At 33.3% G+C, this 21,657-nt stretch overlaps 1 protein-coding gene across 1 annotated transcript in view; it reads left to right on the top strand.

The window, feature by feature from the left end:
- OTOGL (otogelin like) overlaps positions 1 to 21,657 on the top strand; it is a 128,013-nt gene that overhangs the window by 79,879 nt on the left and 26,477 nt on the right. The window contains exons 32-43 of the mRNA XM_036237843.1: positions 1,915 to 2,082; positions 3,857 to 4,135; positions 6,076 to 6,193; positions 10,314 to 10,393; positions 10,698 to 10,739; positions 12,625 to 12,698; positions 15,101 to 15,278; positions 15,556 to 15,698; positions 15,944 to 15,967; positions 16,060 to 16,152; positions 18,124 to 18,313; positions 20,840 to 21,054. Of these exons, the coding sequence (XP_036093736.1) occupies positions 1,915 to 2,082; positions 3,857 to 4,135; positions 6,076 to 6,193; positions 10,314 to 10,393; positions 10,698 to 10,739; positions 12,625 to 12,698; positions 15,101 to 15,278; positions 15,556 to 15,698; positions 15,944 to 15,967; positions 16,060 to 16,152; positions 18,124 to 18,313; positions 20,840 to 21,054 (1,604 nt within the window). The remainder of the gene's footprint in view (positions 1 to 1,914; positions 2,083 to 3,856; positions 4,136 to 6,075; positions 6,194 to 10,313; positions 10,394 to 10,697; positions 10,740 to 12,624; positions 12,699 to 15,100; positions 15,279 to 15,555; positions 15,699 to 15,943; positions 15,968 to 16,059; positions 16,153 to 18,123; positions 18,314 to 20,839; positions 21,055 to 21,657) is intronic.

Below are 21,657 nucleotides of genomic sequence, written 5' to 3'. Positions count from 1 at the left end.
TTCTTAGATAACAATTGTCTCTTCAGGTTGCCAGAGTAAATGACTTGTGTAATAGGGTAGAGAAAATTTTGTTTAGCTGTCTATTTCCTTTCCCTTGTTCTTACGTTGAATATTTGTGAGGGTGCTTTAAAACTCTAAGTTGTAAATGTATATGTCTTCTTTGTTTTAAATTGTATCTCACTATAATTTACATATTTATCTACTCGTTGGTACATTATTTACATATTTATACAAATTGATATATTTATAAATTGAAGTATATTGCATCTCGAAAGTTTATGTTGCTCTTGTCTTTCCCAGAACAAGCCAGGAGATGTTGGCGAGTAATAATATAATTTCCTTTGGTTGTTGTAGATTTGGTCTCATAAGAAACACTCAATATGTATTGTATATGTTTGTTAACAGTAGTGGGGTGTCCACTGCAGACAGGCTCATGGAGAAATTCTCCACTATACCTGCTCGGCTCCATCTTGGTATTGGGCAAAGTTCTTTAAAGTCTCCATCTCTGCTCAAGGTGTTCAAATCCCTAATTAAGCTCTTTTCCTCAGGGCTTATAAGTGTCCCAGGTTGTTCAATGGTGAGGTGTCCCAGCTGATGACTCAGTGGAGGAGACAATGCTTGAAGAAAAGTTATCCTATGAGTCTCTGTCTCTTATCCTGGTCCTCATGATGAAAACTTTGGTTCTTTTTCTCCTCTCTATTCGGAAAACTTTGACCCTCTAATCCAACAATCTCTTCTCTGAGGCCTGGTCTTCATCCTGAAAGAGAAAAAACTAGTCCTTGCATTTCCTTGAATCTTTTTTCCCTTTCCATCTGAATAGAAAAATTGGCCTTGAGATAAAAATTAGAAAAAAGAAAGAAAGTGAAATTCACTGAACTCAGTAAGATTAGTCTTTCACAATAGTACCCACTTTACATATATTAGCATTATACTCAATCTACAACATAAAATATACATATATCCATAAAAAGTACATAGCTGGTTATTATAATCTTAAAATTTGATGATTTAGAAGTAACTTCAAAGCTGTATAGTATCTCAGTAATATTGAGAAGATTAAATGACATAGAGAATGGGTAGAAGGTAAATTGACATCATAATACCTAACTCATAATTTTTTAAAATATTAGTGAAATTATTTATATATTTCTGTTTATAGATAAAGTTTACAAAAACATTATTCTGATTTTCAGATTTGGTTTTATACTAACTAGTTCTTTACTATAATAAATATTTTGTACTTTATTTGGAACCATTTAAGTATTTGGGAAATGATAGAGTCAGTAAAAAAATCTTTGATTTCTCTGTTGAGCTTCATCATCATATTATTATTATTATATTTTTATAGACATGCCTCACTGGTGAAATTCAGTAATTCCCATAACAGTAAAACATGGTATATTATATCAGCAAATTCTATTTTCATGCAATGCAAATTACTAGGTGTGATGATTTTTAGACTATCGGAAGACTGGCCATTGATAGAGCTAAACTTATGCTTATTGAGAGCAGATTAGAATCTTGTAATATTAGAGTGGAAGGTTACCTAGACAAACTCTTCATATAAGTGATAAAATTTGAGGCCCGTAAAGCTTAAGTCAATCTTGTATCCAGCACTGTTATGTGATACATATACATAAATGTATACATATGCACATTCGTGTGTAAATATATTCTAAATTGCATAATTTCAGTATATATATATGTATATATATATACACACACACACACACACTAAATAATTATAGTGTATATTTTCAAAAAGAGTTCAGTTATTTTATTAGTAACAAATGTTTAAATGTTTAATAATTTTTTGGAATATCTTATGTTATTAAAGCTTATCCCATTGAAATGACAGCTTGAAATGTAAAAATCCTATGCCAATTTATAACTCTCATATTTGTATTTAAACAGGGCTTGGAGAAGGTCCATATATGCTGGCAAGTTATGGGCAGAGTGGCCTTGTTCTAGGGGCCAATTTAACCAGTAGAAACATTTTCTCTTTGCCAAGAAGTGGTACTCACGGAGATTTATTTTTTAATTTTATGATCACTCCAGGTCTTTTCAAAGAGAAGGCATCATGTAAGTATAATTTCCAATTAAAAATAAGATTTTAGTTTTCTATTTACATTTTTTTGTTTATTAATTCATTAGATATTAATTTGGGATCTAATATACTTATGGCATTTTTCTAGTTACCCTAGCGGATACAAAATAAGATACTGATACATGAACCAGTAGTATCTCTTTTGTATATGAAATTATTTATTGTTTATCTATAGGCATTTATATTAGAATTTCAAAGGTTTGATTGAGTTTTTGGTCCTAAATAAAGCACTGTTTAAATTTCATAGTATTAATCACAGAATTTATGAAAATTTTGAAAAATAGTCCAGTAATAACTAACATATGAAGGATTGTAATGCTAGATTAAAGTAAAAGAGAAAATTGTGATTTGATGTCAAAGTTGTTAAATGGTAAGAGCATAAAGCAGAGTCAAGACAGTCATCTAGACAGTCTGTTATCCTTACATAGCCTTGTGTATCTTTGTACCTGGCCCCATATTAACTGGTTTGCATCTGCAGATCTATCTTATCCACTTGGCACCTTTGTGACTGGTGATTATTGTCCTCTTCTGATCTCTGATGCTCAGGCTACATTGTTATTATGCTAGCCCTACTTAGAAATGTGTATAGTGTGTTGTATAAGCTTAGGAAATATTTATTAAATGAATAAATCCAACTTAGCTTTCACTTATTCTGAAAAATCTCCTGATTCTTTACTTAGAATAAATTGCTTCTTTCTTGTAAAAAGAGCTTTTTAGTTCTTTTAATCTTTTTAGTTCTTTTTAAACACCTATCACAGTCTGAAGTTCTGATTTATATGTTAGTTATAAATTTTTCTCTTATAAAGATTTTCTTTTTTATTCTTATTTGCATCTTTCAGTGCTCAACAGAGGTACTTGCACGTTTTAGGACACAATAAATGTCTTTGGAATCATATACTGACTTTGAGAGAGCTTTTCTTTATATGATTTACAAAAACTGTTTTTAATAGAAAAATTCTAACAGATTTAAATTAAGAAATTAAGATCCCTTATCAGATATACGATTTGCAAATATCTTCTCCCATCCTGTAGGTTGCTTAAAAAAATTAAATGTAAAATCTTAATTAAAAGACGCTTGTATCATGTGTTTTGCAAATGTAAGGGAAACTTTTAAAAGATATAATAAAAAAGGATGATACTTCTCAAATGTTTCATAGCTGTTCATTAGTGATTTGATTATGTATTGAGGAATAGACAATAATATTCAGAAAATAGTCTTTTATTAATTCAGTAAAATCATTTGCAAGGATATTTACTCATTAAGAACCCAATGATACTGAAATGCAGTGATATGCCTAAACTGATCTCCCTATTCTCTTATTCTTTACTGTCATCCAATTTGGCAATTTGTAGATTTTATGCACTTAAAAACGTTAAGGGTTACAAGTAGAAATATCTGTCCAATTAATCATTTAATTCGTTATATGATATTGTACATTCTGAAGTCCTAAGATGATATATCTTGTTTTCCCCCCAAAGACATAATAGATTGTTTTAAAAAGTAGAACTTATCAAGGGTTGATTTTTTTTTTGGTGTTGTTACTGTTATTCAATGCTTTAAAATACTATTTCTTTTAGAAATCTTATAATTTGTTCCTAAAATCTTTGAGATCGGCATTAATTATATATATCAATTGTGCAGCTCTATTTTTGTCAACTTTATAGTATATTTTGTAATGCCATTGTTGATGATCCACTTTCTCCAGAGAACTCAGGGAGTTGTCAAACACACTGCTCTATGTTTTACAGCTTTGGCACTTGTTTCCTTAGAATCTGCTGAAAGACCAAACTACTTTCTCTATGTCCATAATGATGACACTCTTAGTTTGAAACTGTGGGAGGCAAATTCAGCCTTTCATCGCAGAGCCACATTTTTCCACCATCAGGACCTCTGGATTCCTGGTTACAGTGCATTTGAGTTATACAGCAAGAAAGGCTTTTTCATCACACTCACAGATTTTAGTGTTAAAGCAGCAAAATATGATGATTCTGAAGAATTTAAACATTCGAGTAGCTTCGGCATAGAAGGTATGTTTCCTGAGAGCTTCAAAAGGAAAAATAGATAATTTATATAATGGAAGAATATTTATCAGGTTTCAATTTTTTAAATCATTCTGTAAATAGTTATATGACCTTGAGTAATTTGTTGATCTCTCTGTCCCTCATTCTATGCATCTCTAATGTGGGAGACATAATAATACCTATTTTATAGGGTTATTGTATAAGTTACTTGGTAAATTGCTTAGAACAGTCTTGAATAATTTTATTTTTAATTATTAACCCAATTATTACTGTCAGTACTGTCTTGTTTTTGTAAATAGAGCTCACCCATATCTCATGGTTGTCTAGTATTTGTATCTACTTTTTGTTTCCTAGAAGACAACTTCTCAGTCTGATTCTTAATGATAAAGACATCCTGTTTATCTCTGTCATTTGAATACTAGAGTGTCTGGCTCTAGAGTGTCTGACCTCTGGAAGATTTCCCTGGTTCAGCAGACACCTAATCTTATTTCTAGAGATTCTTATAGTTCTATGGTTATTGAAATTTCTGAATTTCAGAGAGAAATCCTCACTGCCTCATTGAATGTTTTAAAATCATGCTTTATTTTAAAAACCTGGAGTTTCATATACATCTTGGGTCTCCCAAACAAATTGTTGCATTCTAAGCAATCCTTCTACATCAGTCTAAGGGTACTAATTATTTGCCTGTTTTGTTGTGGATAAATTTCCACGAACTTTGATAGTCTTTGGATTTTAGATAATTCAAATTGATAATTTAAATTTTTGCCTATTGAAAAGGTTTCTGTATTCATGAGAAAAAGAGCCACTGACATACCTGTACAACATTCTATGAAGTAATTGTGATATGTGATATTTTTACTTGAATTTATTTAAAAATTGAACTTTACAAGCCTATATTTCCCCTCCAATCTAGAAATCTACTACATTAGAACCAGACCCAGCAGCTCCACCTAAGCTATGGACAACTGCTGCCAATGGCATCATAAAATTCTCAGAAACTCAACGTCGTGAGCTTCTTAAACCTAAGAAATTCTAAGGGTCTACTTTAGGCTTGGAACCAACACTCTCCCAAACCCAGGTCTAACAGTTACTCTAATCTTTACATGCTTAGATGCCTTCCAGAAAGTCTTATTTTCCTTCCCATACCTTGGGATTGAATTCTGTATCAAAAGTCCAAGAAATATAACCTGTTTCCCGAACTTTCTCTCTTGTGGAGCTCTCCAGAGGTAATTTTGGACTTCTGTAGAAAGACCGAGGTCTGTGATGTGGGAGAAGGGAGAGAGCGTATTAGCAAAATTTTCAGCAGAAAAATTCTTCATTCAAGGGAGATTTTTAAACTATAAGCATGAATTGATAAAATTTGTTTATTTTTCAGTCATCAGACACATCAATGCCATGTCATGAACAAGTTCTGTGGAAAGTACACAGATGGAATATTCTCTCTAGGCAACATGTTTTTGGTCTTGCCATTTTCCTAACCTTTTGAACTTAGCAAGTCACTTGGCTTCTCTGAGCCTCAATTTCTTCATCTATAAAATGAAAATAATATCTACTCGACAGGGCTGTTACAAGGATGGGATGTAATAATGAAAAAATTACTTTGCAAAAAATAAAGTTCTAAAAAATTTTGGTATTATTTTGATATGTCAATCAATGAGAACCCACTAAACATAAAGAAAGGAAGAAGATTTAGAATTTCCTTGGTCTCTTCCAACCTCTTACTTTTTAAAGTATTTGGGAGATAGACTAACATTTAGATATTCAACCTGAGCATGAAATGCTTTAATCACCAAGAAATTACAATGCTTTTTCCCCTAGCCTTGTCTTTTCCACAGTATTGTGGTCAAAGAGAGGTCAATCTCTGGAAAGGTTACTATCATAAATTATTATTTTACAGTGTGTACATAAAAAATATTAACAATCTAAACTTTATTTTTTTTCATTAGAAATCCAGGCAGCAGTGCCTTACAGGAGGATGTGTGAATGGAGATATGAACCTTGTGCCACTCCCTGTTTTAAAAAGTGTAGTGACCCTGAAGCAGTAGCGTGTAAATTTCTTCCACCGTAAGTCATGTTTGAGCATTAAATAAGCAAGTTCAGCATTAGCAGATCCTGATTGCAATGTCCTTTCACATTAGAAAAAGAGTTCTTAAGAATAATTTGTACATGCTATAAACTCATTTGTGAATTTTATTTTATTCAAGCAGGAATTCTTTTAGGGGTACAGTACTGAGCAAAACAAATGAAGCATCTGCCCTTATGCAGCTATATTTTGGTGAAGTGAGGATAAACAAATAAAAATATAAACATATAATGTAATATATTGTTAGATGGTGATATGTGTTGTGGAGAAAAATAAAGAAATGTAAGGGAGACAGGGAACATACGGCACATGTGTGTATTTGTCACATAAATGGTCAGGAAGGAAAATACTGACTAGGTGGCATCTGCTCGGAGCTGAAAGAAATGCAGGGACTGGCCATGTGGATATCTGGGGAAGAAGCTTTTCAATCCGAGAACAGTGCACAGGTCCTGGAGTAGGAATACATTTGAGGATTAACAAGGAGCCTAGCTAGTTGGAGCAAGGTGACCACAAGTGAGAGAGGTAAGAGATAAGACTAGAGAATCATAGTGGTGGGCAAATAATATAGGGTCTTGGAGACTGTAGGAGAATTTGTCTTTTTCTCTGAGTAATGCCTTGGTTTAATTTGAGCAGAGGAGTGACATGATCTGATTTATGTTTTTAAAATTTTTTTGGCTGTTGTATTGAGAATGGGTGTTGGGGGATGGGAAGGACAAGAACAGAACTGGTGGTCAGTAATACAAACAAGACATGAAGCGGCGGGTGTGTGTGTGTGTGTGTGTGTGTGTGTGTGTGTGTGTGTGCGCGCGCGTGTGTGTATGTGTGTGTGATTAGGTTGATAGTTCTAGAGATTATGAGAAGATTCTGAATTTTTCTGAAATTCAAGGTCATACAGTATGCTCCCGGACTTAATATCAATTCTGAGACAAATAGAAGTTAAAAACTCAAGTTTAGTCTCAGCAATTTTTAGGTGAGACCATCTGAACTTGCCATTTTCATAATCAAAACTGGTGAAATATTAGCAAATTCAAATGATTCAATTTAATGGAAAGACTGAGTTGCCGCTTACTGAGGTGAGGAAATGCCAGGAAGAACAGCATGGAGGAGAAATCAGGAATTTGGTTTTGAGGACTTTAAGTTTGACAATGAAAATTCTTTATTGTATTTGGCAATCTGGAGAATAGGAAGAGGAAAAATGGAGACAAAGTATAATCATTTTTGTTTTTAAAGAGTTTTTCTGTAAAGAGCAAAGAAATGGAACAATAGTATGAGGGAATATTTTCAAAAGAATCATTTTACATTATGCATTTATGAACTTCTATGACAAACATCAGCACTATAAAAGATTCTGGGCATGTGAATAAATGAAATATAGTCCCTCTTTCAAGAAGCTCAGAATTTTGGAAGGAGACAGAAACAAAAGCCGATAATGACAATATAGTGGAAAGAGGGCTGGAAGAATGACGACTAGGACATTTAAGTCTTTATAGTATGAGGCACACTGCTAAATGCTGTTAAATGGGTAATCTCATTGTTTACATTTTCCTAGGAGAACATCGACTGAGACACAAAGAAGTTAAATAATTTGTCATGGGTTTCACTGTAGTCAGTGGAGCCAGGGTTCGAATCACTGCACCCTGTTATGTATTAAGTGTTATGGGAACAGAGAGAAGGAAATGCTATTTCTATTTATTTTCTTATATAGAAAAACCACCTTTTTTTTTCTGTAAAGGATTTGTCTTCATTCACTTGAACACAATCACAAACCTATTTCCTGCCTGTCTTAGTAGCCATCTATCTAGAGAGAAGAAAGGAAGGAAAGAAGGAGGGAGAGAGGAAAGTAGGGAGGGAGAGAGGATAGGGGTTGGCTGTCCTTGGCATTTGGGAGCTATGTATTTTGAGGTGACATTTGGCTAGTGTGTTTCTTCTTGCACCATAACCAGTCTCTAAGGTGTTTGACCCCAAATCCTCAATGTTTGCACTATTTGGTCTGCAGCTGTCTTCAAGTATCTCTTTTGGTGTGTTTAGAATGCAGAGAAGAGACTCGGGAGGAAACTTGACCCGTGCCGAGCTGTTTCTCATCTCTGTCTTCATCTCTATCTCTACCTCTCCCCTCCCCACACTGAGCCGCCTGATTACTGCTCCTCCCTGTACTTGCAGCCCTGCAGGGAGAGGCAAGTAGTGAGCTGGGGCTCTGGTATAGCCCTGCACCCCTCCTTCAATTCCTCAGTAGAACCACCACACTTGTTCTTGATAATTGCAGTTTCTGGCACATAACAAGCATTAAAAATAAAAATATCTAGTGGAAAAGAGAACTTTTATGAGAAAAGATGCCAACTAGCATATCATAGAACCCATATGCAAATACATTTATTTCTATTATGTAATATGCTTATTAAAAGAAACTTTGTTCATCTGAGACATTCTATTTATTATCAGAAATTGAGTAGATCATCAGTTGTATAACAAAATAGATGAGAAACTGCTATGAAGACATTTTAAAGGAGTAAGTTACTGGTTTTCGGAAAATATTTTAAGAGGATGGCTGTGGATTTGTGTGAAACAATTGCAAAATAATTGAGTTGCATAAAAATGATGTTTATTTAATTTAATAATAACCAACTGACCCAGTCTTTTCAGCTATCTAATATCTTTAATTTTTCTTTTTTGCTTGACAAAGTTTAGAGTTGAACAGGAGTGTCGTATACTGGCTAAAATTTTATTATTCATGTTCATTTTATGAAATAAACGACTGGTCATGTAAGCTAAACTGTTTTGTTTTTTTTTTTAATCATTTGTGAAGGAGGTATCCAAGAGATGGCTGAATGTGTTTTATGTTAAAAGACAAATTACCTTTTTTTTGGCTTTTAGTATATGGATTTTCGTCCATGAACAAGTGCCCCCTAGTGGCAACATTTACCCTTAGTCTCAAATTCATTCATTTCCATCCTGAATTTGAAAGAGGCCTTGAGTATTTTTGGTTCAAGTCCTTTGCTTTACAGATGAGGCAATTGGAAATATTTGAAAATATTAAAATAAAATTTTCTAGTGTATTCGGGAGGCAGATAAGCAAGCCTTTTGATAACAATATTTGCATTAATTCTCTATAGTATATATGAATCTAACTGATTATATACAAAGGATTACATTTATTTCATGTGAATCAGAATAAATTGGACTCTGAACTCCAATAGGATGAGAAGGAAAATGTAATCTCAGTCATTATCTTGGCCATATTCCCTTAGAGGAAAAACATTCCAGGTGGTCCCTCCTGTCCTTGTCCCACAATGCCCAGCCCATGACTTTCCTTGTCCCACAATGCCCAAGCCCATGACTCTTGGTTTGCTTCTGTGCCATGCAAAAAAACTCGAGGTTCTTACAAAGACCAGATATCCTGGGGCTTGAAATTTTGTCTCCTTAGGCTCGTATATATGACCAACTTCTCCCAGGGCACCCTGCTCCAAATTTGGGCACAGGGCTTGATGCTCTTGAAAAACGCATCAAGCCCTGTGCCAAATTTGGAGCAGGATGCCCTGGGAGAAGTTGCCTCCTGTCTCTCCTTTTATTAAAAAAACTGCAACCATGTCCCACTCTATCCCTTCCACTCAGAGATTCTTAATATCTTTTCAGTGAGTTTAGGTCTTAATAATAGGAATGGCAGCCACCGATTTCTACTTTTGTTCTACCAACATCCTTAAGGCATATTCAGAGTAAATCTATCTCCTTGGATGTGAGAGGGATGTTGGGTTATAGGAGTTAAAAGTAATGGTAGGATGAATATAGATGAAAATCACAACGAATGATTCTTCGGCATTTCTACTGATTATAGAACATGGCCTTAATGTGTTCTAAACCTGAGTGTACATTTTTAGTGTTCAGTGTTCCAAATCTGCCTTATTTATGATTGATATCCCTTTATGATCCACAAGTTTGTGATTTCACGAAATGAGGTATGACAGAGTGGTAGCAAACAGAGCGCTCCTTAGTACTTGACAAGGAGAATAGTAGATTTTATGAAAAATGTAACTTGATTTCATATATTAAATGCATTATTTTAAAAAATATTTTAAATTTTTTTATTTTTATTTTTTTCATGTAAAGAGTTGAAGGATGCTTGCCTTACTGCCCTAAAAATATGATCCTTGATGAAGTCACCCTCAAATGTGTTTATCCAGAAGACTGTAAGTGTGAAAAATTTATTCCGAAAAATGAAACACTTGAATTTTTTTTCTCTATAATGGCAAGTCGTTGTAAACACAAGTTTTAGACAGATAATACACTTTCGTAAGATTCTTGTTCAATATCTCTTCCATTATTTGTTTTATTTCTAATTACTTTTGAAAGCATGTAAAGCATCTCTCTAATATTCTTTCTGCATTCTGTCTTCCAAAACATTTTCCTTGAAGCTAAAGATCTCTATATGAATTGCGTGGATTTCACTTTAAGCAAAACAGACTAAGTAAGAGTATCTTTGTTTCTTTGTAGGCATACCTCTGATTCCCACAGAACCTGCATTAATGACACCAGGTAAGCCATCTCTACCCATATTCACAGGTATTGTTACAATATTAGGCCCTAAAATTGGCATTATGTAATTTAAGTCTTGGCGCACTAATAACAGCTGCTTGTATTAGTACTACTGTATTGACTGGAAAATTTAGCTGTCACTTTTATTTCATTTACTTGCTGTCGCTGAGTCAGTATGCCACAATTTCTAAATGTCTTCTGTATTTGGGTCACTCTTTTTCTTTTTCTGTTAGTATAAATAACAAGGATTTCCCTCACACTTTAGCTGAGAATTTAGGTTTTACTAAATCTTGTTTAAATTTTCACAGTGATTAAGTTGGTCCTAAAGAAATGATGAGAATGACGTTATCCTTTAAGCACTTCTATTCCTGTTCCTGTGTTCTTTCCCAGCTCCTGGAGAGGAATTCTGGGCTCACACCCTTGCTTCTCTCCTTCACTATGAAACGTGCCTCAGGAAAAGATTTTATGCATTTACTCACAGTGAGGCTTGACAAATTCAGTGTATTATTTCACCTGGAATTATAATTTAGAAAAGCTCAGATATTTATTTTTTTAATTTATTTGACCAGCTTTAATTGAGTGTCTACTCTGCCATGTGCTGTCTTGGCACTGCGGGGAGGAAGGGAGAAAGGCGATCAAGGTGCAGCCTCTACCCTACAACAGCTATTAGTTCATAGGCTATCATGATAGTAGAGCCGTAAGCAGGAGGGCTCTTACACTTATTTTGGAGACATGGTCTTAGAAGGGTAATAGAAGATGGGAGTTGGATAGGCTAGTGGAAGGAGGAAGGGTGTTCCGGGTCGAGAAGGAAACATGATCGGAGGCCTGGAACTGAGAAAGAGCATGTCTTACAGAGGGACTTGCTCCCCTAAAAATAAAAAGCCTTCAAATAGAGAGGCGGCAAGCATTTAATGAAATCAGTAAGAACAGCTATTCTGGAGACACTGTTTCAAGCAGAAGCCATATAGTGTTCCGATTTGAAGACAAAAGCAGTGAGTATTTATGAGAAAGATAAAGGGAACAATTATATCAGTAAAAGAAGGCATGTCTATAGGTGCAGATGACATAGTGCGGTGAATTCTAAATAATGTTTTTAATTTTCAGTCCAGTAATGATCAGTTTAGTAGTCATAATAATTGTTTTCTTGTTACCTTTGCAAATGGTATTTTGGAACATGATGTTGCCCTAGGCCCAGTCCAAAGCTTACATGTGCCCAATTTTAACATTTCAAAGATTTGAGGGAAAAGACATGCAAAACAATTCCTCTGATATTGCAGTTCCAGATCCATTTTAAAGTGGCTCCATTTACATTACTGTTTACAGACTTCAAGCAGGTCAGTGTATCTTGAGCATGTAGTGTGAGGGAAATTGTGCCAATAGATGGGATGGAAAAGATCATTGGGGCCAGGTCACAATGAGTCCATGGTAAGAAACTTGGATTTTTTTTCCTGAAGGAAATGGCAAATCATTGAGGGATTTTAATGAGTCCTGTGACATATTCAGGATAATAGCCACACTACAACCATCACCATTATCACTATTCTAATTAGCTACCATTGAGTGTGTACTTATTATGTGCCAGGAATTGGATTGAGCACTTCACATATATATTTCATCTTTATAAGAACTCTGTGGTTAAAAGCCAAGGATCTGGAATCAAAATTCCTGAGTTTGAATTCTGCCTCTAACACCAGCTAATCTTTCTACCCCTTTGTTTCCCTCTCTGTAAATTGACAAGAGTACTGTGATGTACTCCACAGGGTTCTTATGAGGGGTAAATGAAATAATTTATATAAAATTTCTTAGCACAGTTTCTACCACATATGAATTCCACACATGATGAATACCATGCTACTAACAAAGAGGACATCTTCATTTCTAACAGGTCCAGAAATGATTACTCCATCAGATTTCACCGTGTTTGACATGCTAACGCCCACGACAGGTTTGGACTGTGAGGTATGACTGGGTAACATCTTCAGCTATATTGTCTTTTCCTTACAGTATCTGTTCAAGTGTCTGTATCAGTATCCAAAGTCAATTATACTTCTTTCAGTGTGATCTCTAGTGTTTCTTTGCTAAAAGACAACAAGAAACATGTATTATGTTTTAACAGTTGTATTTTTAAAACTAATTCAGTTGTTTCTTGTTAGTTAGATTCTGGTCACATTAAAAAAAAATTCAAATGAGGCCTTAAATGTTATTTTTTAATAAAGAATTATCTAGTATGGGCTTCTTTGTAAGCCAGGCATTCGGAAATATTTATTAAGTGGCTACTATATGCCAGGCACTGTGCAAGATGACAAAAGTACAACAATAGGCAAAGAAAGATAAGGTCATCGAACCCCAGAGCTGGTGATTGTCTTGGCTGAGACTTGAGCAGTTATACTCTTACTCCAAATGTGCCACTTGTTCTGATAAAATAATTATTTATTCAATCAATTATTTATATAGCACTATTTCTGGCCAGGTACCATCCAGGTGTCATGGATAAAACAATGTAAAAGCAGATGAAAATTTCTGCCTTTATAGAGTTTATACTCTGTTGGAGGTTCTGAGATAATCAATAAGCAAAATAAATCATTAAGTTATATGCAATTTTAGAAGGTGCTGCTAAATAGTTTTATAAAAATAAAACTATTTTCAGTGAGATGGTCAGAAATCCTCACAGCTAAGTTATCTTAGGAATAAAAGAACAGAAGAAGTTAGGAGAGCGAGACACGCAGAGAACCAGAACACCAGTGTTCCAGGCAGAGGGACATACATGTGCAAAGCCCCTGAGACGAGAATGCACCCAAAATATTAAAAGGAAAGAAGAATAACAGGAGGCCATTAAGTAAGGAAGGAATAAAATAGTAGGAAGCAAATTAGATTATGTAAGGCCTCATAGATAATTATAAAGACAGTGGCTTTTTTTTCTAAATGATGAGATATGGCAAGGAAGATTTTTCAGCAGAGGAATCACATGATATAGTTTGTTTCGGGGTTATTTTAGCTGCTGTATTGAGAAAAGGATGAAAGGAGGCAATAGAACAAGTTAGAAGGCTGTTGCAGAAATTTAGGCAAGAGATAATGGTAGCCTGTACAAGGTAATAGCAGTAGGGATGATAAGAAATGCTTGCATTATGTATATATTTTGAAGATAGAGGCAACAGAAATTTGCAAAAGGAGTAAATGTAAGTAAAAGAGAGGCATCAAGGATTCTAAGATTTTTACCTTGAGTAACCGAAGGATAAAGTTGGCATTAATCGGGATGAGGAAATTTTGGGAAGCGAAGGTCTGGGGTGGGTATAACCAAGAATTCAGTTTTGCCATGTAAAGATTGAGATTCTTTTTAGACATCAAAAAGTTGTGGATATATAGATCTGGTGAACATAAAGAGAGTTTACCTGAGAGGGGTGTTGTTGTGGGGTGAAATGGGTTAATTAGAACAATGGGATATATAATAAATGGTATAAATTTTATCGTCACACTAATTATTACCATAATTTAAATAGACAGCAATTCATAAACTTTGGAGAATCAACCACTTATATATCACCTTTACTTGTTTGTCTAGAGGTCTGTCTGTAAGCTATATGTAAAAATAATGTATAATGATTCTCTCTAGCAGTCAAATTGATATAACATATGAACTTTTAATAAAATATTAGGATAGTATTAAGTTGTAATTTTTTAAAACTGACTTTAACAGAAGTTATAATTATATATTAGCTTTACACAGGATAATATGACAGGTTGATTACCACTGTATAAGTCTGCTTGCAGAACACTAACCTAGATAATTTAGGACAAGACTTTAATTTGCTCAGACATCTGAGTAAATGGACAATTCTGAAATCTAATCAATATTAATGTAAGCTTAAATGAAGTCCATACTGGGTATTTTAGAAACATTATATCAATAAAAAATTGTAGTGATATTTTAATTGTTTATCTTTCAAAAGCTTTCATATTTAAGAAATATACACTGTAGGCAATGTGAATAGAAAATTAAAAAATATATCTATGCAATGAAATATTGCTTAGCAATAAAAAAAAGAATAAAATCTTCCCATTTGTGAGAACATGGATAGACCTAGAGGGTGTTATTCTATAAGTAAAATAAGTCATACAGAGAAAGACAAATGCCATATGATTTTACTTATGTGTGAAATCTAAAAAGAAAGAAACAAATAAATAAACAAAAAAAACGAAACAGAAATAGACCCATCGATACAGAAAACAGGCTGATGGTTGCCTAAGAGGAGACAGTCAGGGTTGGGTGGAAAAAATTAATTGAAAACATTAGTTGAAGATGGTAAAAAAAAAAAAACAAAAAAAAAACTCACCAGTTTTTTAAAATTTTATTTTATTAACAGCCTCAACAATTTGATCCTGTTTATAATTGTAGTCAATACATATGCCTTAATATGGAATGGAAGTTGTACAACTGGTCTCTGAATTGCCCAAAGGACTTGGAAATGCCTGACTGTGGTTTCCGAGGATGGCCTGTTCAAGTGAACAGAGATATCTGCTGCCCTGAGTGGGAATGTCCTTGTAGGTTTGCATTTATTACTTGGTAATCAATTTTTAATCAGGGGGAAATTGTTACTTTTTTTTTTAAAACCAATCACCTCATCAAGCCAAATTTATTGTTAAGCTGTCTTCATTTGATTTATGATTTTGGTTTCTAGTATGTAACTTTTAGAGTTGCCTCTTGTCAAACATAAAAATATTAATTTAAGAGATTTTTATTAAAGGAGTAATTATTACTACAAATACAAATAATTAGTTCATAGACTAACTCCACTCTCTAACTGCAATATTTTTTTAGGTCGGTGTTCCATGTTGTCAGAACTGAGCATTATTACTTTCGATGGAAACAATGCAGCACTATATAGTATGGCTTCTTATATTTTAGTAAGAATTCCTGGGGAAATTATAATTGCTCATATCGAAAAATGTTCCATGAATCAGGTAGGTCATAATGCATTCTTTTGTTATTTCTTCATAAATCTATAGCTGAATGAAGTATACTACAATTTTAGGTATTATCAGAGTGAGAAGGGGTTCAAAAACTCATTGAGATTTATCTTCTGGTACTAAAACAAAAAAAATGTTTCATGTAAATATATTTAGAGGCATGTGACATTAATCTAAATAATGTTTTTAAAAGTCAAGTAGTACTTTTAAAGTGATTTTTCTTTATACTTTTTTTTCAGAATGGAAACTCATTTAAAAAGCTAGTGAGTATTTGCAAAGTACTTAGTAAATACCTTGTTTATTGCTAAACTTATGTTAAACTCCATAAAATTCTATTTTTTCTTTTCAAATCAAGGCTTCCTCTGAAAGAATCTCTGGACTTTGTTTTAAGAAGTTAAATCTGACAACATCTGTACATAAAATACTTGTCAATCGGGTAGCAAGAAAGGTAATGTTAAAAAATATCCTGACATTAGATGAAATTAAGAAATTAAACATATTTCCAAAAAGAGGAAAAATTAAACATATCGGTGGAGTTGCACTGCTATTATGTCTAATCATTCTTTTTATGGACAGTCTAAAAATGTTTCTTAATATTATATTTCTCCTATAATCTGTTGGCTGTTGCAAATATTTCTTCCCTTGTGAGGTTAACTGTAACAGCTATGTTAAATATGCTAAAGGCTTCTTAGGTAAGATGAATAGCCAAGCTTCTTAGTGTCAGAGTTAATGTTAGTGTTTCAAAGTAGACAAAATGAAAATAATGTGAAAAAGAGGGATCATAAAACTAAGCAGAGTAGTTGCCACATATACCGGAATGAAGATCACCAAAAGAAGAACAGATGGAAGTAGTTTCGCAATTTTGATGCATTAATTGTTTTCAATAAATAAATGATAACTAAAATGAGAATAAATGAAGAAATATTTAACTTTATTAAAATAAACTGAAGAATAGCAATGCATTATAAAAAAATTATAAGGGAATGATTTAATTTTACAGGAAAACCTTTATCTCAAGGACTACAGGAGTGAGTTATAAGCTGAATGGTTACTCAGATCGAAATGATTCTCTCAAAAATATAAGAAAATAATCTGTACACATTTTGCTCAAAATGGCTGAGATGTTATATGCTTCCTGGAAATAATTTTATTAGCACAGGTTCATAGATTCCAGGCTAGAAACAATATTAAAATAGGCCTAAAATATACTAACATGTAAGAAAATTTAATTTTAAGTAAAACAAAATAATGAATGAGGTACTTTTTTGCATGATAACATTTGTATATACCATCGATTCTGACGAGGTTGATATAGTAACAGTAAGTGGGTGGGAAATAAACTGCATTTGGGCAAAAGGTTTATTTTTGACATCAGTTGAACTTGTCACTGGTCATGTATTCAGTTGAAAACTAACCAATGTCACTCCAGTACATTTAATTAAAAAAAGAAAAAAAAACTAATTAATTTAAAAAAATCATTTAGTGAGAGTTTACATAATAAAATGACACAGGTCCTGATCTCAAGTAACTTGTAATTGTGTGTGTGGGGGGTGGGGTGTATAAATGTAATTATCTGCCAATTAGAAATCAGCAGGAAGTATAGTGACAGAGTTATGACCAAGGCAACACAGAAGCAAAAAGAAGGGTCATTTAGTGCAGTTTATAGGAGGTCAAATAAGTATTTTTGGAAGAGGTAACACCTAAAATAAATCTTAAAAAATGAGTAGAAATTAAGCAGACAAGTGGAAAGATGTCATAGCCTAATGGTGGCAGTATGAGGAAGATATAAAGATGAGAAATTGGATGGTTGGTCAGGTATTACTTTGACAAATTTACTGCTGGTTACAGCTCATGGTTCCATGTCATTGCCATTATTCAAAGTATAATCCTTAGACTGCCTACATTTGTATTACCAAGAGTAAATGCTAAAAATACAGAGTCTAGAATCCCAGATAAACCTAGGAAGTAGAACCCTTGGGAATTCTAATTTTTACTAACCTTAACAGATGACTGTTATAAACATTATAGTTAAACACTGATTAGAAGAGCAAAGAAAGAACCCAGATTAAAGAAAACATCCTGAAAGTAACTTTATTATCTTAAACTCATATTAGTAGGTAATGGTATAATCAACATATATTGAGGACAACAGAAAAAAGTTATGTTTTGGAGAAAATAAAGGTCAATAAGGTTAAAACAAATATTGAATATAGAAAGATACAGCAAAGAAACAATTAAGGAACTTGGAAGCTATGAGAAGCTATGGCAGCAGCAGAGATATATTTTTAAAAACTTAAAAATAGTTTATATTAAATCAGAAGAAACAGAATAATCTGAATTTTCCTAATTTTAGTAAGTGTATATTTAAAAATAAACATTTTTCTAACATTATGTTATGAAATGCATTATGTAATTTTAGGTAGAAGTGGATTCTATTGTTGTGCCTTTACCCTTTTCAAATCAAGAACTGTTCATAGAGGATTCTGGTAATATGTACATGATTACTACTCCAGCTGGACTAATCGTAAAGTGGGCTCATCTTACAGGAATCTTAGATATTCATTTTGGCTTTCAATTTAACTTGTCATCCTCCACAGAAGGACTTTGTGGTGAGCATTACTGTTCAAGTCTCAATCTCTCCTAACTTTTTTTTTTTTCCTGTTCATATTATACTGTTTTGGCCCCTGCTGCCACACTTTTCTAATTTGAGATGCAATGTTAACTTTCAGTTCCCCATGTGAATACTGAAGGAAGTAATGTTTTTCAATAAGTTGGCTAAGAAGCATGAAATAATTGCTTCAATTATTCAATGTGGGTATTTTATGGAACTATATACTTACCACTATCACTATAATATTGTTTATTTTCTTATTAGCTCATCTTTATTAAGCATTAATGAAGTGTCAGGAATTATTTTACATACTTTAGCTCATTTAATTCTAACAGTAGACCTAACAAGTAGGCACTAGTATTAATTTATAAGTGATAAAAATGAGGCATAAAAAGGTTAAAGGCTTAGATAAATTTTGTTTTTTCCTTATTTTTTAAAAGTTTGAAATTGAGGAAAACTTAGTTGTTTAAGTCATCTTGAAAGTTATCTAGAGTTATTCCCTTTACAATTCTGTGTTCCACATCAGTTTTCTCATCTTTAAATGGGAATAATAATATCTACCTTTTAATTGTTATTAAAATTGTGTGTGAAAGTTATTGGTAAAACACAACACATTGCTTAATATACACGGTCAACAAATAGTACAAATAGTGAGATCTATTTTAATCTCACTAAATATTAATTGAATAAAAGTTTATGAATTATCTTCTAAATGTCTGACACTATACTTGGTGTTGACAGCTCAAAATGAATAGAATAAATCCTTGCTCTCACAAATTACATGAAACACTATATTTCTTTAAAAATGTAAAAGTGTTAGTGTAAAAATTGGCTTAAATGGTCTACTACCTATTTCCTTGTCTATTTAGAGTATTTTACACATAGCGTAAACTTCTATGGTGACTGAAAGTTATCAGTGTGGAAATAGTTGTTACTGAGTATATAGAATTGATTATAAAATCAATGCAATAGTAATTATGAGTAATGACTCAGACTTTGAAAATGCATATTGTTTACTATGATTTGTCACTTCCTTATGCTATGATTTCTGTTTGTTTCATGTTCGTTTGTTTCTTTCTCCTCTACTATCTGCTCATGCTTTTATAGAGATTGACACTGTGCTAGATTCTTAACTAATCATTGTGAAGAAGGGGCTAAGTCATGTTTTTGCTAACCACGGGTCACGCTAGAAATTCATGACCTCCACAGTGGGAGAGGGGTGGTTTGTTAAAGGGAAATCTGGGTGCTGTTGGGACTACTATGTTCAGTGTTGGCTAATAAAATTGTAATGAACCAAGAGTGTGACCCAAATTTAACATGGGCACTAGAATTGGAGGTCTATACAGACACTCTATTTTAAACAGCATTGAAGTCTGCGGGGGTGGTGGCTGGAGTTGCAGTGAAAATGTATTTTTACTATTAATTACCTTTCTCCAGAAGAGTTTAGACTTTAAAAGTTGTAGTTGCTTGATAGTTTAGTTCACTTGAAGTTTTGTTTTTTGTTTTGTTTTGTTTTGTTTTGTTTTGTTTTTGGCATTGCACTCACTCTCCTTGTATATTTACAAGGGTGAGGCAAATATGGGAGCAGTAAACTTTATTGACAATAAGATTTTACACTTGCAAAAATATTTAACTCATATCTTTTATAGTTGGGAGCCTTGAGAATCAAGAAAAATTATGTCTTAAAGTAGGGTAGCCTTCAGGCAAGTTATGATCAGGGTTCCAGGCCCATTTCTCTGTACTTAACTTGGCTCTGCACTCCGCTAGATGAAGTGTAAGCTCTATCCTTAGTCTGACCTATCTTAAGAAAGCTAGGCTGTAGCAAGTCAAAACATCAGAGCCATCAGTAGGCCATGTCATCCCAAGGAAGAGAAATTGTCTATGTTCTTCAATTCCCAGGTCAAATCCTAAGCTTGACAATGGTTGTTCTAATGTAGAACAAATCTGTGTGTCAGGTGACTACTATGAGCTGACTCATTTATGCCTGGCTTTACAACAGTTTGTAAGACCAGGCGCAAGGATTACCTTTATACCAATCAGGTGCCTCTCCTGGGGTGGTGTCATATGCTACGTATTGGGGCAGGGATAGTTCCTGAAAGAAATAATTTAATGTTTTCAGGCAGAGTTTTCTTGGGGGACTGGATGCCTGGGAGGTAATCACCAAATGTTTACTATTCTGGGAAATATTTGACAGATTTAAGAACTAGTTCTTAAATTAGGAGATGGTGATAATAGTGGAAGCGTATAAGAACAGAATTAATCTCCTTTCTTCATCTTTGATCTTCCTGTATATCTTGACTTCTAGGATCATGGTTTCTTTCTTATCTGATCAAGTCATTTCTATGCTATCTTATTAAAGAATATAAATTTAAAAATTCATCAGTGTTAAAGTCAAAGGACATAAATTTGGCACCTCATTTAGTAAATGATTTATTTTAAATCAATTACTAAGATGATTTATTTCTGTTGCCTAATTTAGTTTAAGTAAAAAAGATTTCCTTCTAAATGTCACATATCTTTCTAGGGATTTGCAATGAAGACCCAGATGATGATCTAAGGATGCAAAATGGCACAATTATTACAAATATGGAAGACATAGAATTATTTATTGAGAGCTGGGAAATTGAGAAATTATTTAAAGTGACAACAAGAAGACCTGTTAGAAATTGTACTGAGCATGATTGCAGTCAGTGCATTGAGTTATTAAACAGAAAGGTTTTCATTCCATGCCATGATAAAGTAAGTTGAAAGCAACCATAAATAAGAAATGTTGTGTTAAGCATGTTGAGATTAAACCCAATAAATTCCCGTTCTTGCTATGATGTTCTTCTACAGAGGATAGTTTATCCCCAAACTTTCTGTTAATATACTTTGGAATTCAGAATAATATGTTGTTTATAGATTTATAGAGACAGAAAGGAGAATTATTTTTTTCTCCCTATGTTTTTTTTCAGAACTATATCTACAGCTTTCAAGAAAAATGAAATTCCATCCTATGAATAAATGCCTTTAGTAGAAATAGATCAATGTTACCTGATAACCCAAGATAGAAATTAAGAAAGTGAAGATTGAATCAATTCACTATGATCCTGGTTTCTTAGGTGTATACTTATAATAGAACCAATCACACATTCAATTTAATCATTCTTTAATACCCTCTAACTTTCTGAATGTAGGTCACTAGTAGACATATTTTTTTTCAACAACAGAAAAGAATAGCTTTATTAAAAGGGAAAGTAAAGCGACAGTATACTTCCAGATGTGGAAATGAGCCAAGCAAGAAGGCTCCAAAACTCAAGGGCTCAAAGGCCACTAGTAGATATTTTAAATAATCAGTATCAG

This window comes from Rousettus aegyptiacus, unplaced genomic scaffold (assembly GCF_014176215.1).
Source record: "Rousettus aegyptiacus isolate mRouAeg1 unplaced genomic scaffold, mRouAeg1.p scaffold_m13_p_2, whole genome shotgun sequence".
Classification (NCBI taxonomy): Eukaryota; Metazoa; Chordata; class Mammalia; order Chiroptera; family Pteropodidae; genus Rousettus; species Rousettus aegyptiacus.
The sequence above is the reverse complement of the archived record's forward strand: the minus strand, read 5'-3'. Positions and strand labels throughout refer to the sequence as shown.